The sequence below is a fragment of the Lolium rigidum genome, unplaced genomic scaffold (assembly GCF_022539505.1).
Source record: "Lolium rigidum isolate FL_2022 unplaced genomic scaffold, APGP_CSIRO_Lrig_0.1 contig_66933_1, whole genome shotgun sequence".
Taxonomy (NCBI): Eukaryota; Viridiplantae; Streptophyta; class Magnoliopsida; order Poales; family Poaceae; genus Lolium; species Lolium rigidum.
In genome coordinates this window covers 15,294-31,209 of record NW_025901312.1, presented here as the reverse complement: position 1 = coordinate 31,209, position 15,916 = coordinate 15,294, and the positions used below count along the sequence as shown (strand labels likewise).

At 43.5% G+C, this 15,916-nt stretch overlaps 1 protein-coding gene and 1 long non-coding RNA gene across 14 annotated transcripts; one reads left to right on the top strand and one right to left on the bottom strand.

Annotated features, from left to right (window-relative positions):
* Positions 1-7,097, bottom strand: LOC124682062. 13 transcript variants are annotated; one of them, XR_006996125.1, is made up of 13 exons: positions 7,011-7,097; positions 6,552-6,578; positions 6,396-6,422; positions 6,163-6,296; positions 5,974-6,073; positions 4,584-5,620; positions 4,179-4,225; positions 3,981-4,071; positions 3,542-3,694; positions 2,096-3,431; positions 1,930-1,990; positions 957-1,147; positions 1-434 (listed from the first exon to the last, which is right to left on the bottom strand). It is a non-coding gene; the product is annotated as an uncharacterized LOC124682062 (long non-coding RNA). The 13 variants fall into 13 exon arrangements; XR_006996121.1 differs by lacking the exon at positions 7,011-7,097 and adding an exon at positions 6,739-6,982 and having other exon boundaries at positions 6,552-6,659; XR_006996122.1 differs by having other exon boundaries at positions 6,163-6,422; positions 7,011-7,096.
* Positions 7,098-12,502: 5,405 nt separating this feature from the next.
* On the top strand, positions 12,503-15,425 carry LOC124682059 (actin-3). The gene is made up of 5 exons (XM_047216815.1): positions 12,503-12,539; positions 13,547-13,610; positions 13,698-14,091; positions 14,181-14,794; positions 15,045-15,425. Exons 2-5 carry the CDS (start codon positions 13,551-13,553, stop codon positions 15,108-15,110), a joined length of 1,134 nt encoding a protein of 377 aa, XP_047072771.1. The 5' UTR covers positions 12,503-12,539; positions 13,547-13,550; the 3' UTR covers positions 15,111-15,425.
* Positions 15,426-15,916: the final 491 nt, after the last annotated feature.

Genomic DNA, 15,916 nt, shown 5'->3' with positions numbered 1-15,916 from the left:
TTGTAAGGAAGGTGATAATTAAGTTGTTTGGGAAACATGTGTTGGAGCTCTTTCGCATCCCAACATGCATGCAAAAACAAAAATATTGTATGCATCTGCAAATTAAAGTACACAACTTTGATGTAGGTAGAAATGCCTATAAGTTTCATCTAGAGGGAGAGAAAGGGTCAGGGAATAAGGAACAGGGAGAGAGCGGAGAGGATTGCGAGGAAGAAAGGAGAAATATGGCCTGCGCAATAAGCATCATCGACGTAGACTTCTCTTATCCAACCGCTCAAGACGTAGAGGGGTGAGGCAAGCACTGACGCGTGGTGCAGCAATTGTTCAGAGCACTCCAAACTCGTCCAAAATTATTCACAAACCGTTTTTCTCAATATAGCATCCGTGTAGCTTGAGAAGAGTCCAGAATTGTACGACTGAATTATACTGAAGACCTGAAGGGATTTAAAAAAAATCAAAGAAGATTAGAACCTGGATACATCTGAAATGCATAAAAGAAGGAAAATGCAAGTCTACCTACTCTACTAAACTACTCTGCGAGTCTTGAGGATCATTTGCTCTACTTAATTTTGTTGGAATGTAAAAACTTTCGTATGGAAGAATATTGTAAGAAAGAGATAGTAATTTGTTTATTAGTCCCAGTTCCTTTCTACCTGAGTACCTCTTATTTGTAGATTACTTATATGTCAGTAATGCTTTGCGGTGCACCTCCGTATATGTTTTTCAGCATGTGGCAATGTACAGTAAAATGAAACAGGGAAATTTCTCCAGCCATTTTTGAACCCCACTAAGGACTAACCAGCGGAAACTAAACCACTAATTCTACACCCCCTTCCTTGCATACACTTATTAGGGCTGAGAGTAACGCCCAGGTGAGGTGGAGTTGGAAACATTCTATACAAAAATGAAGGGATTGAGGGACGATGACTGAAGCAAGTGGAAGGAGGCTTTGATACCTTGGTACTGGACAAAAGCTCTTCAGCTTCTGTTCCTAGCACTGATCGGAGCGATGGATATACTTCTCATTGTTGTCAATCTACACGGCTTAGGCGCCACAACACAACTTCCGCGGCGGTGGCCAGCTGCTTCTCCTCTTTCACATCCATCTACACAACATAGTCATGGGCGCGTTGTGACCCATCCAATGCTAAAAATGAAACAATCATCTTATTAGCCACAAAAATTAGTGTACATAATTTAGCAAACCATCAAAGTCAACCCGTGTAGGCATAAACAGAAGGATCTGTTATGCATAAATTAAGTTAGCGACCACCAAGATCTTTGTGCTCAATTAACTTGCATATCAAACAATTAGCAGGCAAAAGAAATACACGAATTGCCAATTGAGTTCCTAATATGGAAGAACAATATAGGCAAAATGAAAGTTTAATCTGTACTAAATCCAAGAACTTTTTCATATTTTCCCAATGGAACGATCAATTGAGTGAAACCCTGCCTGGACTTTTGAGTGAAACCCGGCACCTTCCTTTCCTAATTAAAAATCATAGAGAATAAATCAAATGCCAACAGATGAAGGGTCCCTTGTCTTCAAGCCCATAATTCATTATATCAGGACACAACCACGTGAAGTGAAATCCATGCTAGGAATACTGAAACAACAGTTGACAAAAGTAAAATTAAGCTTTTTTTTTTCAATGCAAAGAAGCTTAATAATAAGAAAAAATGATGGAAGCCCAAATCGCTTATACTTTCTTCAGCTGTTGACATGTGAACACGGTAGAAAAAAAATCTTCTCAGAGATTTCAGTATGGCTCTAATGCAACTTGTCTAGCGCTAAGATTTACATGGGGAAAAACAGAGTTTACCATCTATTTGACCTGGTTAAAGAAAGATGATTCTTGACCTGGATTAAGAAATTGAAAGTTGTAACAGAGAGAGGAATCCCAGGTGGTTGCAGCGAGGGCTTACCCAATGCTGCATTTTGTCATGTTCTCTGTATCAGCTGCCTCTACCGATGTCGTAGCACCGCCTGCTAGAAATGATTCATATCAAGTATACAAAATACCGCATGACGATATCATATCCTTTCTTTGTTTATGTCCATGCCATGCCCTAGATGAAAATAATGTGGTACCTTCAGTGATGTGAAGGCGGCATCAGTGATGTTGCGACTGAGTTTGATTGCGGAGTGGAGGTCGTGTGGGCTGGAGTAGCACTATGACACGGCGTAGCCTCTCGTACCAAGTATGGTCGGCCGCACAACGCCTGAGGACAGGGATGATAGCTCATGCTGTAGTGACTTGCCATCTAGAAGAAACTGTAGGTGGTTTGAAATAATTAGTTCTGGCAGGACTACCCTTTCTTATACAGCCCAATGAAGAAACTTCTTTTTATATAGAAAATCAAGACATCACACTAAATTAATTTGAGCACATATACAGGAACAAACATAAATCATGTGGGGGCATCAGTAGCCATACTAATATAGCAAGGATCCACGATTAGTTGTTAGTTAATGACTAATAAACACGCAGAGTGTCACACTAAATTGATTCAGAAAGACATGCAACGTACTGCAGCAGCTAACAGATTTGGACTCGAAAATTTGTTCAACTTAATTATCTAAACATCAGTCCAAGCACCCAGGGAGATTCAGTTTGAGTCCGTGCAAATAAAAAAGCAAGAGAGAAATAAAGGCATCAACTTGTGTCCAAATAAAATTGCAGACAAACCTGGGCATTTGGTGTTCTATTATCAAGGCATGTGTAACCCGTGGAACTTGATAAAGAGCAAACTCAAAAAAAAAATAGATAGATACAACACATTATGATAGCACATTTGCTTAATTAGCATCTGCCATAATACACACTATTATGCAAGGCTCAAGTGAACGAGCTGCTCTGGGCACCCAAAGTCCCAAACAACACCATGGGCAAAATATAAAAAAAGCCTACAACCGTGAAAGTCTTAAGGCAAAATATTACAAACATGAAGAAAGGCTTAAGCTGGTCCCAATACTGGGAAAAAAATCAATGAACATAGTTTACAGCTCCATGTTTCTGGTTCTGTAATCAAGAGGATGGAAAAACTACCAATAGATGCTACTCCATATTACTATTGCTAAATGGTGATACATAGAAGACACAGTTAAGCATCAAACAGGCTAACTTAGAACCAGATGAACAATATGCAAGGGTCCCTCCAAATGTAAAAATAAGTATCCACACATATCGGTGAAATGAGCAATGATAGTGAGAATCTTGTCATGACACTATGACAGATGGTTGCACATGGATACATCTACAAAAAGTGGAGCGCACATGATGCTCTCTGTTTATCAGAGCTGCTTTTGTACTCAAATGAAAGAAACAACCTCATGTCAATAAGCCAATTGGAAAACCTATCTGGTTAATAATGGTCCATCGCCGGTAAGCAAACTGCAGATGGGCAGTGGGCAATAATCTAGAAACCTAATAGGCGAATAAATATACCACATATCAGAAATTTACAAAATTCAGTAAAATACGATCTAACGTATGAAACATGTACTTGATTGTGTAAAGGGTAACAAATCATGAACCTGAAAATCGACATTGCGACATTAGACCTGCCTCCTATCCAAATGTCGCAAAATATTATTCTCCAAGCAATAAGCTCCTTTTCTCCACCATAAAGGGTTCAGGAAAATACCAGCTCTCCAAATTCTTGTAGGTTTCCACGAACCCATGCTTCTCTTCGTGAATAAAAATCAACCAACAAGAAACTGTTAGCTCAAAGTGATATTCCCAGTTTGCCAGTTATATTTTCTACAAAACCTTGTGGTGCAATTCATATGCCCATTTTAGTGAGAATACTAAGTTAGATCAAAGTGAAATTATTTAAGAAGGATCCATTGTTTTGCCTAGAAGTAATAAGTTTCAAGATATAATTTGCACATGTATGGAAGGCTTTTCACCTGTATGCAAGGCTCATGCCCATTGTCCCAATCGCGGATGCCACTGTATTTGCTGTGTACATACCGCCACATGGACCTGCCCCCTGGGCATGAGTTGTGGAGCTCATTCTTTCTTTCCTCATCGCTGATTGATCCACTAACAAATTTCCGTAGCTCTGCATAGTCATCAAGATAAGTAAGCATAAGAAGTACATTGCTGCATACATAGCTATATGTAAATAAGAAACAGAGTTGATGAACAGCTCAAAGGTGACACACTTACCTGGAAGCAGATACTATGTCATATGAATTTCCCTCGAAGTTTCCATGCTGCATTAACAAAATCTCAAAGTGAGAAAATTATCAGTAAAACATAAAAACAACACTGAATCACTAATGCACACATTTAACAGATTATGAAACTGTTTAGCAACACCAATGTCCAAACCCACGACTAAATTAGCAAGCCCGTGAGAACACATGGTCAACCACACTGAACTGTGTTTCCAGCACAAACAGCTCAATTTAATTGTTACTTATCCGCATAATCATTTGTAATTCTCAAAAACAGTTCAGTTTCATCATAGCTAGTCAACATCTACAAACTACGCAAACATATTATTGAACAAAGAGCATTACGCATCAGTAGGCAGTAGAGTCAATAACAAGGAAACAATGGTAATATTACCTTAAGAGTACCACCATAAACCATGATACTTCGTCGAGTAAGCCATCCCATTGCCATTATTGTACTGGCATTTGCAAAGGGAAGAGCCATTAAATTCAGCCGCACAGACATCTATTTGTCATAGTTATTCTATAAATTAAAGTACTGGAAAGGTACAGGAGTCGAGTGATTTTTCTTTGCAAACATTGTTCCACTGATTTTGTTCATGGTGGGATGAAAACATAAACAAAAAATGAGATAGAACTCCTAACTTCTTTGAAGCATCAAGAGGCCCAATAGTGATTCTCAAGAGAGGTGAGGTAGTTCACCCATTCAAAGAAAAATCCTGATATTGTAATTTATTTTTTAGCAAAGCGAAGTGCCAACCTCACATCTAGGAACCAAACCAGGGAGAGTGCAGGATGGGTTGGCACAGTAAAAGAAAAATCTATCCGAATTTGTAGATCAATGTACACCTAAACAAACCAACATCACATGAATAGTTCGTTTACCAATATCAAGACAAATGTATGCAGAAAAAACAAGAACTAAGGTGGAATTTACACACATAAAACATATATAAGAAATAGGCCTATTTTTTTTACTAATATAGTTATTGTCATGGACATCAACCTACAGTGACAAAATATCATAAAGATTTCAATGAGCAGTTACACGAGCAACATCGAGATGTCAATTTCTAATGATAATAAGTATAATGTGTAGCATAGCAATAAAGAGAAATCATTATCTGAATTTCCAATCATATCATTTGATAATAGAAAATAACAATCCAGAATCTAGAAGAGCAACAAAATAGGCATCATTTCTGGCAAGAAAAGTTTTCAAAGATCATAAAGCAAGCAAGTACCAATTATTAACATAAACAACATATTATATATTTTAGTAATTGATCATCACCAGGAACAAAATTATGAGATATCAAAAAGTGCCTACCTGAATCATATATACATTTGTTCTTATAAATAAAATAAACCAATACCAAGCACGGAATAATATACTTTTTAGTTAGCTCCATCCGATAACCAATAACAAATCTGCTGATAAAAATATAAATGTTGGAACACAAACGTATATCAAATTAGTTGCAGTCTCACATACGGTATTTTAGATGCAAAATATATAGGAACAAGTGAATGATGATATAAAATTATGCGGTAAAGGAATATGTAGAGAATAAAAAATGGTAGAAGTAAAGAGAAAAATAAAAGGGTTAATAATATTGTTATAACATATCAAGAAATCCTTTCATAGGCAGATGGGTTAGAATCTCATGTCCTTGGTTTGCCCCCATAGCTCCTCCTTAGGTTAATACACCTAATCTACCGCACAAGACAATTAAGGAGGTCCCAATCATGTTAGAAGTAAGGTTGATGCAAAAAAAGATCACCTCGATAAGGTGGAATCAGCCTCCTTTGGGTCAAAGTATGTCACGTGAGGCATCACTTAAGGGACACACATCATTGTAGATCGAACCACGTCTCAAATACCTATAGCCATGGAGAATATCTTAATGATACCATGCCAGAGAAGAAACATATCATTAGAGGTTGCAGAATTTCTTGCAAAGAGAGAATACCTCTCAGTTCTTCCCAATGGAATATTGAAGCAGCATATGTATTCAAACTAGCCATGCCGCTCAGGAGATCCATTTCAAAATACAGAAATGTTTTGCACCTCAAATCACAATGAAAATAACCAGGGGAAATGTGCCTGAGTGACTTGAGGAGATGCTTTAGTGGGTTTAATTTCACGGGTACAGAAGTATGAATATAGTCCAATCCCAATCACTGCAATCAAGATTCCAAGTACCTTTACTGCATCCAAGAACCTCTTCATCTGTGCTCAATCAAGAAATCAAAAGAGTGAGTAACCTTCTTGGAATTTTGTCAATCACCTTGTTGGCATAGATAAACAGATCTGCACAAATAGTCCAATCCCAATCACTGCAATCAAGATTCCAAGTACCTTTACTGCATCCAACAACCTCTTCATCTGTGCCCAATCAAGAAATCAAAAGAGCGAGTAACCTTCTTGGACTTTTGTCAATCACCTTGTTTGCATAGATAAACAGATCTACACAAATAAACAGAACTTCTAGGGATTAGATCTAAAGAGAGACAAATCATAAGGAAGAGTTTAGAACTCTGGGTACCTAGATTCCATGGGTCAGCTTTGGCTGTGGACCCCTCTATTATGCAGCACGCGCTCGTGCAGGAGCACGCGAGCACGATGGCGGGGAGAGGGGAAGCGGGGAACAGGGGCTATTGGAAAAAAAAAACCGACGAACCAGAGGCACAACATGACCCCCGGCCCCGGCGGCATGCTCAGACTCATGGCGGCCGGACGCTGCCCAAGCTCCACCATCCCACCCGTATCTTTCTTTGTCTGGGTGCAGAAGGAGGGCTGAGAGAGAGAGAGATGGACCTGTGAGCCTGGCGGAGCATCTTAGGAGAGGCACGAAGCACCCCGCTGCTGCCAAACCTCATCTCCAGCACCGACGGCCCCATGGAGGGCACCGGCGGCACATGGAGGGCTTCCTCCTCCGCCTGTTGGCTCTACAGAGAAAACCACGACGGCACGCAGGACGAGGATGGGCGTGGTCTGGGTCGACGACGTTTGGCGGCGGTGGCTGCGACGACGAGGACGAAGCGCGGTTGGGATCGACGCGAGGTGATTGGGGGAGGAGGAGGCCAGCGCGTTGGAAGAGGAGGAAGCGAGGGGATTGGGAGAGGAGGAGTCCAGGAACCACGCTTGAGGAAGACCCCAATCTACCCCGGTGGGTGGAGATCTTTTCCACGGGCCAATGCCACACCGGACCGAAGCAAAGCCAACCCACAGCGACCGACAAGCGGACCCGGCGAAGGTGGGACCCACTCGCAGCCGAAGGCGGGTAAGAAATGGCCATTCAATGGGGTTAGCTAGTGGAGGAAGCAGCGTGGATACCCCCACGCGCGCGGAGAGCCAACCAACACAGTCGCCTTTTGCCCAGAATGAACGGCCAAGATGCACATATGGGGAAATCCGACGATCCACATGCTCTAATCGCTGTGAGGCCCCCTATGGAGGGCATCATATATACCTTTAGATGTAAGCTAAAATATGTTTAGACTTATTGAAGTTGCGACAAGTATTGATGGCCGGATGGAGTACTAATAAGATATAGATAGCTTTTGTCCAAAGCCAAACCTATATAAGCTGAAGTCTTACAATATGTTTCAACATATATACAGTAGCCTATATGAGTGGATCCACCATTAAATATGTTTATGATGTATTTATTCGTATTATAAACTTTTATGAAATTTTGACTTAAGACAAAAGATACAAGGCTTATATTGTAGGAAACCGGAGTAGTAGAGTTTTTTAGACCCTGTTTGCTTAGGCTTCTGCTTCTGCTTTTGGAGCTTTTGAGGTCCAAAAGCAGCAGCCCAGACAAATAGCAACAAATAGAAAAGCGCTTCGTTGAAGCGCTGTGCCTAAGGGGCTGTTTGGTTCAGTGGCTATCCACTGGATGGCAAGGGATAGCCACTTTTTTGGTGGTTGCCACTTGTTTGGTTTGGAGGGTTGAGATGGTTAGGGATAACCAGATTCTACAAATATGCCTCAAAAAACTGGTTGAGCTGCTCCGGCAAAAAGAGCTGGATGAGGTCAACCACTCTCCGCTTGCTCACCGACGAAACGTTTTCGCTCGTGCCTCTCATGCTCACATCCGGTCTAGCGACGGCGGCAGTCCACTGACTACTGCAAATACTTCAGCAGATTTATTAGGGGATGCAGGCAGGAGTACGGCAACAGCAGCTTGCGGGGACGAGACTAGCTAGCTTGTCCTCTCTCAACTTCAGCTAGCTAGTGCAAGTTTCCTTGTTTTTTATACCGCTGAAGATTTTATCTTCTATGCACTACCCATTTTTACTCATCAAGTGGAATACTTCAGCAGATTTGTTTATTGGAATTTGTTATCAGTATGAGTAAAATTTGTATCGATTGATATTATTTCATACTTTTAGAGGTAATCTCACCAACTCAATGAAAGAGGTGACCAGATGGATCAATCCACTCTTTTTCTTTTGATCCAAACAGAAAATGGCTATCCATAACCACTCCTCATCCTACCCAACCAAACAGAAAAATGGTTACCCCTAACCAAGTGGTTGGAGGTGCCCTTATCCCCTAAATGATATCCCCCAAACAGCCTCTAAATGAACTAGCAACCGCGAAGCAGGGCAAGACCTGCTTCCCGAGCTTCCCCCGCTTCCTGAGCAGCGGTGGACTAAAATACCCCTAACACTTCCTGCTAATTACAGAAAACTGCCCTCGAATATAAGCGTAGCCCGCCCCTTGCAATTGTTCCCAGCCCGATAGCCCCATGCCCATTTCCCCCTTCTCCCCGTCCTATCCAATGGAAGGATAGGGTTAGGGTTTCCCTGCTCCGGCCGCCGCCGTTCCCGGCCGGCGGCGTCGCCAGTATCCTCCGCCGTCGTCTTAGTAGTACGCCCCCGCTCCATTCCTGTCCTCCTCAAGGCCGTCGCCATCCCCGCCCCGCCCCCGCCATCGTCCCCCGCGTGGCCGCCGTTCCCTGTCGTCAGCTTGCAGGCTCGTCGGGAGCGCCAGAGCGCGTGGTGCAAGAGCCCCTGCAGCAGCGCGCCGTCGCGACAGCCTGCGCGGCCCTATGGTCAGCCTCGAGGCCGAGGGTTAGGTCGACCGCCTCCTCCGAGCGTAGGAGGACGAGCAGGGAGGCGCGGCCTAGGAGGAGGACGCCGAGCAGGCAGGTGCGGCCGCCGGCGACAGGAGTTGTTCGAGGCGTCGCGGGGCCTGGAGCTTCTCTTCATCTCCGTCGGTTGGTACAGAGCACGGTGTTCATGCAATTTTATTTTCCTCTCGCGTACTGTATATGGTTGCTGCTAGTTTCAGTTCTGTATGGTGTTCTGCACTGCCAATTTTCGTAATACATGTCGATGAAAGACGAGAAGGATTTGACAATCCTATTTGTGGATCTGGTTATGTAATATTTTATTTTGGTTGTGAGAGAACTATGATTTATTTCGTGGATCTGGTTATGTAATATGGAGTAATGAACTGCCGTGAACTCGGGATGCTATTTCTAATGTATAAATTTCGCTCTTCTCGCATCCAGTCCAGAATTATCGCCAAAATCATAATCTGCAATGCATATGTTACCTTGGTTATGTTTTGATTCTAATAGTTGAATAAAATTATTTGCCCAATTGCAGCTTGCATGCGCAACATCAGTTTTCTATCTCTTATACGCTTTTTTAGTAAATATTCCGCAGCCCCGCTTATTGACAATCGACCGATTAGTTCCTTAAGTTCAGCTGATCGAGCAGTTAAACAAACACTCTAAAATATTCTGACTCAAAACGTATTTAAAATCATTTTAACAAAAAAAGACAAATTAAAGTATTTTAGTTATTAAACATGATAATTATGTAATAAAAGTGTTATAAATAGAAAATTTGTTTCAAATCTGCATATATTCAACATCTTCAGCACTCAGGGCATTTCAGACATTTCACTCCTAAAACCAACAACACAGCCATAAAAAGCACTCCTACCAAATATCAAATCTCGTTTCCAACAGCTGCTTCTCACAGCTCACCAGCTACAGCTGCTTCTCAAAAGCTGCAGCCCAAACAAACAGACCCTTAGATGTGCCAAATGTCCACGCTCAATCCATTCGTGTTTTGGAGACCCGCCACAGCCGAGGGCCAAGGCAAGGGAAGCGGGACATCCTAGAAAAGTGGAAACAACAAGATCTACTCAGATTTACACCCATGCTCGATTATAACATAATAATTCTGCCTCGAAAGAAAGCCATTGTAGTAATTTTGTAAAAAAACATAGTAATTTAAATCGCTTTAAATAAACCATGTTCCTTTCCACAAACCGCAACGTTCCATCTATTTCTTCTTCCGCAATTATTATTTTCTCTAGCAGTCTCCTTACTTTCTACCCTGACTCCATCGGTGTCTTTGTGTCTGCATTTCCGTCGCACACATCTCATCTCCGACAAGTATTATCAACTCTCACATCGACAAACCCATCCTTAACCTAACATCGAAGAGAATCATTCCTCAATTCTGCATCGTCACCCCATTCGTGTGCGCCGCGGCTCCACCTTTATGACTTTGATGGGTTTTTTTTTCTATCGTCGACGCTTCTGCCTCGTAGTTCACCTGTGCAGGTTGTGCTTCACGATAAAGTCGATGTGTTAAAAAAATCAACATAGCACTCCTCAACGCAATCATCGCATCCGGCGAGTTTCAGAGCTCCTCGATGAAAATCTTCACTGGAAGGAAGCACAGATTAGAGAGATATTCCTACCCGTGGACGCTGATTTGATCCTCAAAATCAAGCCATCTACACGTGTTCCTGTAGACATCATTGCGTGGCAACCTGAGAAAACGGGGGTGTTCTCGGTCAGTAGTGCGTACAAACTTGGCTTACAAGATCTGCCAGAACAACGCTCTTTTACAACTTGTAGTAACCGACCAACTGGTGCAGATTTATGCTGGTCTAGAATATGGCAGGCGTCAGTGCCTCCGAAAGTCAAAGTGTTCGCATGGAAGGCCGCGACAAATGCTCTAGCTACTGAAGTCAACAAACGGCAGCGAGGTATGAAGGTAACTGGCATTTGCAAAATTTGTTGTCATGAGATGGAGGACATTACACATGCACTTCTGCGATGCCCGCATGCTGCTTCTCTCTGGAATACAATGCGTGGTATTTGGCACATCCCACCTGCCTCTGAATTTCAGTTCAGCTCAACAAAGTGGATGCAAACTGTGTTGAATGTAATCCCATCAAACATGATTGATATGTTCCTTTTGGTGTTATGGCGAGCCTGGTATGAACGCAATGAAGCAACTCATGAAAAGCCCCTACCATCTACGGAAGGGTCCAAGAGATTCCTAACCAATTATTTAAACACACTAAGGAATGTAAAGGAAATGTCTATTGAAGAGATTCTGAAAGGCAAAAAGCCAGTTGGAGGCGAAACGACTGACACTGCTCAGCATTGGACAGTGCCCCCTGCTAAGCGATGGCAGCGTCCTATTCCTGGCTGGGTGAAACTGAATATTGATGGATCAGTTAAGCTAGAAGATGGTACTGCTGGTTCTGGAATGGTTCTGCGTGATGAAACAGGCCAAGTCATCTTCTGTGCATGCCGCCAGCTCCTTGGATGTGATGATCCATATGAATCGGAAGTTAAAGCATGTGAAGAGGGTCTTCGGCTAGCATTACAATTGACTACCAAACCCATTATCGTCGAGACAGACTGTTCAAACTTAGTCAGGGCTGCTACAGGGAAGTCACAAGACCGCTCCGTCCTGGTGCATTTTATTTCAGAGATTAGATTTTTGAGTAGTACTAGACAAATATCCTTTGTAAAAGCGGATCGTTTGCAGAATAGGGTTAGTCACGGTCTTGCAAACTTTGCAAGATCCGAAGCGCGAACTATGGTGTGGCTTGGTTCGGGTCCTGATTGTGTTGTTCAGGAGCTAAACCTTGACCTCAATGTAACCCCTACTGCTTAATATATCCTCTTTTGCCCGCAAAAAAAAAACCAATACAGAAAAAAAAAGGTTTATGATGGTAGATAGTAGTGTATAGCAGGAAAAAAAATTCTGGGAAGTATTTTGGACAGGCTGACAGGATGGGCCCTACGCGGTTCCGGGCGGGCAGATCCGTTTGAAACCGAATCCCACCAATAACTCCTCCACATCTTCTTCCTCCCAATTCGAAAATCCGTAACGGCAAACAGCTGTGCTCCTCTCTCTCCTGTACTAGTATTTAACACGGCACGCTCAAGTCCAACGCAGCAGCAGGGACTCGTCTTCTCCGGCACACCACGCCACTCTCTCTCGCCAGACGCCAGCCACCAGCCACCTCCGTCTACTCATCGCCGGCGACCCAACTGCCTCGCTCCCCAAGGTCCGATCCCTCTCCCACTCTCCCACTCTCTCTCCCCGTCTCGCTGCTCCGGGGTGGCGCGGATCTGGCCGGCCGCGACCCCGCTGTTAAACTCCGTCCCTGCGTTCGTCGTCCCGCTCTTCTGCTGCTGCTGCTGCTGTCCTGCTCGTCGTCGTCGCGGTGGTGGGTGGTCGCACCGACTCGGTGAGATCGTTCCTTACTGGGGTGGATCCGTCCGCGCAGTCGCTAGTCCCCTTCGAGGACCGCGGCCTAGCAGTTCGATTTATTCAGTTACGAGCGTGAAGCGTGATCTGCTGACGCACCGCGCGATCTGCGTTGATCATGCAAATTGGTTCCGATTTTGGCATTTCGCCTAGTGATTACTGGATTTTGCGCGGATCAGTGCCTGGTTCTTATTTAAAATACAGTTTGAAGAATGCCAGTATTGCTGGCACATGGACTTTACACCTCCATAACTTTGTGTTTGATGCCTAAACAGCGATCAATAACTGTTACTAGGCTGAATGTTTAGCAACAGCAATAATTGTGATCCAGTACCGCTACACTAGTTTTATTCAACTTTGGTAGGCACAGTTGCACATGGGTAGAGCATGCCCGCCTGCAAGGACAGCTTATCACATCTTATTGCTCTCTTTACTTCTTTAAGCTTAAAGGATGACCCATTAGTGAGTGTTGTGCGCTTTCTTCTTCACAAATTGTGGTTCGTTTCGCCAGCCTACCCTTTGTCCAGTAACCTCATAAGGGATGAAAATACCTGATATGCTGGGATCTAGAAGTAACCTAGATCCAATTGTATTACACCTGATTACCAGAAAACATTTTCTGATGTTACTTAGATATCTGAAGAATGTTGCGTTACAAATAAATTCAAACCTTCTTCTTAATAAAAGGGTCAGTTGGTTATGTTTCTTGTTCTCATTGAACTGAACTCTGGTTTGCAAGATATCTTGCAATCAATATGTGATATCGAGTAAATGGTTGATATGGTTTCCGATTGTCTTGTGCAGATCAATGGCTGACGGTGAAGATATCCAGCCACTTGTATGTGACAATGGCACTGGAATGGTCAAGGTTCGATGCTAATCCCTTTGTTTCATCCAGCTTCTCAGTACATAAAATTAGTTGTTTGGAAAATGAAAACCTCTTTGAACACTGTAGGCTGGCTTTGCTGGTGATGATGCCCCAAGAGCAGTTTTCCCTAGTATAGTTGGCCGCCCTCGGCACACAGGTGTCATGGTTGGGATGGGCCAAAAAGATGCCTATGTGGGCGATGAAGCACAATCAAAAAGGGGTATCTTGACCTTGAAATACCCTATTGAGCATGGCATTGTAAGCAACTGGGATGACATGGAGAAAATCTGGCATCACACCTTCTACAATGAGCTGCGTGTTGCCCCTGAAGAACATCCGATTTTGCTGACAGAAGCTCCTCTAAACCCAAAGGCAAACAGAGAGAAGATGACCCAGATCATGTTCGAGACATTCAATGCACCAGCGATGTATGTGGCTATTCAAGCTGTTCTTTCTCTATATGCCAGTGGTCGTACAACTGGTACGTGTCCATTTTCTATATGCCATGGTATCTTTTGTGACATCTTTTATCAGTTATATGATGCTCTGAGTGTACTATGTCTTGTGCAGGTATTGTGCTTGATTCTGGTGATGGTGTGTCCCACACTGTGCCAATCTATGAAGGATATGCCCTTCCTCATGCTATTCTTCGGCTGGATCTTGCCGGCCGTGATCTGACTGACTCCCTGATGAAGATCCTTACGGAAAGGGGTTACTCCTTCACTACAACTGCAGAGCGGGAAATCGTAAGAGACATAAAGGAGAAGCTTGCCTATGTGGCCCTTGATTATGAGCAGGAGCTGGAGACTGCCAAGAGCAGCTCTTCTGTCGAGAAGAACTACGAACTGCCTGATGGGCAGGTCATCACGATCGGTGCTGAGAGGTTCAGGTGCCCAGAGGTGCTATTCCAGCCCTCGATAATCGGTATGGAAGCTCCTGGGATTCACGAGACCACATACAACTCCATCATGAAGTGCGACGTGGACATCAGGAAGGATCTCTACGGCAACATTGTGCTCAGTGGAGGAACCACTATGTTCCCTGGCATTGCCGACAGGATGAGCAAGGAGATCACGGCGCTTGCACCGAGCAGCATGAAGATCAAGGTGGTGGCACCTCCTGAGAGGAAATACAGTGTCTGGATTGGTGGTTCCATTCTTGCCTCCCTCAGCACATTCCAGCAGGTACTTAGTTACATGGCATTTTATTTGTGCATGGTGCATACCATGTTATTCTGGAGAAGATGTTATATTATCCTTATCTACTTTATTGTCTTACCTGAACCAACCATACAACAAATTAATCTTGTGATAACATCGTACTTTGAACAGTTTTTAGTCGGTTCATGAACTAGCAAGTAATATTTGCTGTCATATAGGAAAATAAAGTGATGTACTTGCGGCCTTATGCCCTGATTCATCTCCTTTTTCGCAGATGTGGATATCGAAGGGAGAGTACGACGAATCTGGCCCTTCGATCGTCCACCGCAAGTGCTTCTAAGCCTTCGGTCCTGGCTTCCTCCGCCGTACCCAGTCTCTGAGATTTCCCACGCTCTCCCCCAACTCTGCATCAAGTGTTCCCCGAGTCGCTGCGACCGTTTTCGCAGATGCAGGGGTGTATTGCTGGCTGGATGGAAGGCAACCGTGTTCCGTTCGTTCGTTCGAGACGTTCCTATATTAGTGATGATGTTGTCCGTTCTAGTCATATATGTCAATATTAGTCTGTTGGTGCGTGCGGAAGAATTGCTGAGCCGGGTTTGGCTTCGATGGCTGTTCTGTGGCTGCAGAACATTAGCTTGTGTTGTGTATGTATAAATATTTGCTGGGATGGCTTTCCATGTTGTCTTGTACCATATTGGTATGGAATTATTATGCTTTTATTATTTGTTGTGGTCAGCCAGGCTGGTCATCGGTCTATTCTGGTTTGCTATTTCATTCGTTATTATATTGTTTTTCCCTGTTACGGCTTCCAGTTTGATTTGATGCTTTGATCTGTTCTTGTCACAACACCCGGGAGAAAATTTGGCACAAAATAATTGTGCACCGTGGAAGAAATGGCCCTGCCGGCTGCTACCTCACATGGATGAAAGGGACAAGAGAGAAAAGGAATAAGTGGCGGATCACTCAGCCGCCGGCCGGCCACCAAACGGTACGAAAGCGTCACCAAGTTGTGGAGACCTGAACCAAAGCTGAAAACATAAAGTATACCTTGTAAAAAAACAACTCAGGAACTACCAAGGGAGAGGCTGTCATGAAAAAAGAAAGGAGAGGCTGTCCCAGAAACAAATCAAAACAAAAGGAACATCA

Bases quoted from the DNA above. Each gene is read 5' to 3' on its own strand.
- LOC124682059 (XM_047216815.1), top strand. From the start codon at position 13,551: ATGGCTGACGGTGAAGATATCCAGCCACTTGTATGTGACAATGGCACT. The intron at 13,611-13,697 runs GTTCGATGCTAA...TGAACACTGTAG, and splicing joins ATGGCACTGGAATGGTCAAG to GCTGGCTTTGCTGGTGATGA. The intron at 14,795-15,044 runs GTACTTAGTTAC...CCTTTTTCGCAG, and splicing joins CCCTCAGCACATTCCAGCAG to ATGTGGATATCGAAGGGAGA.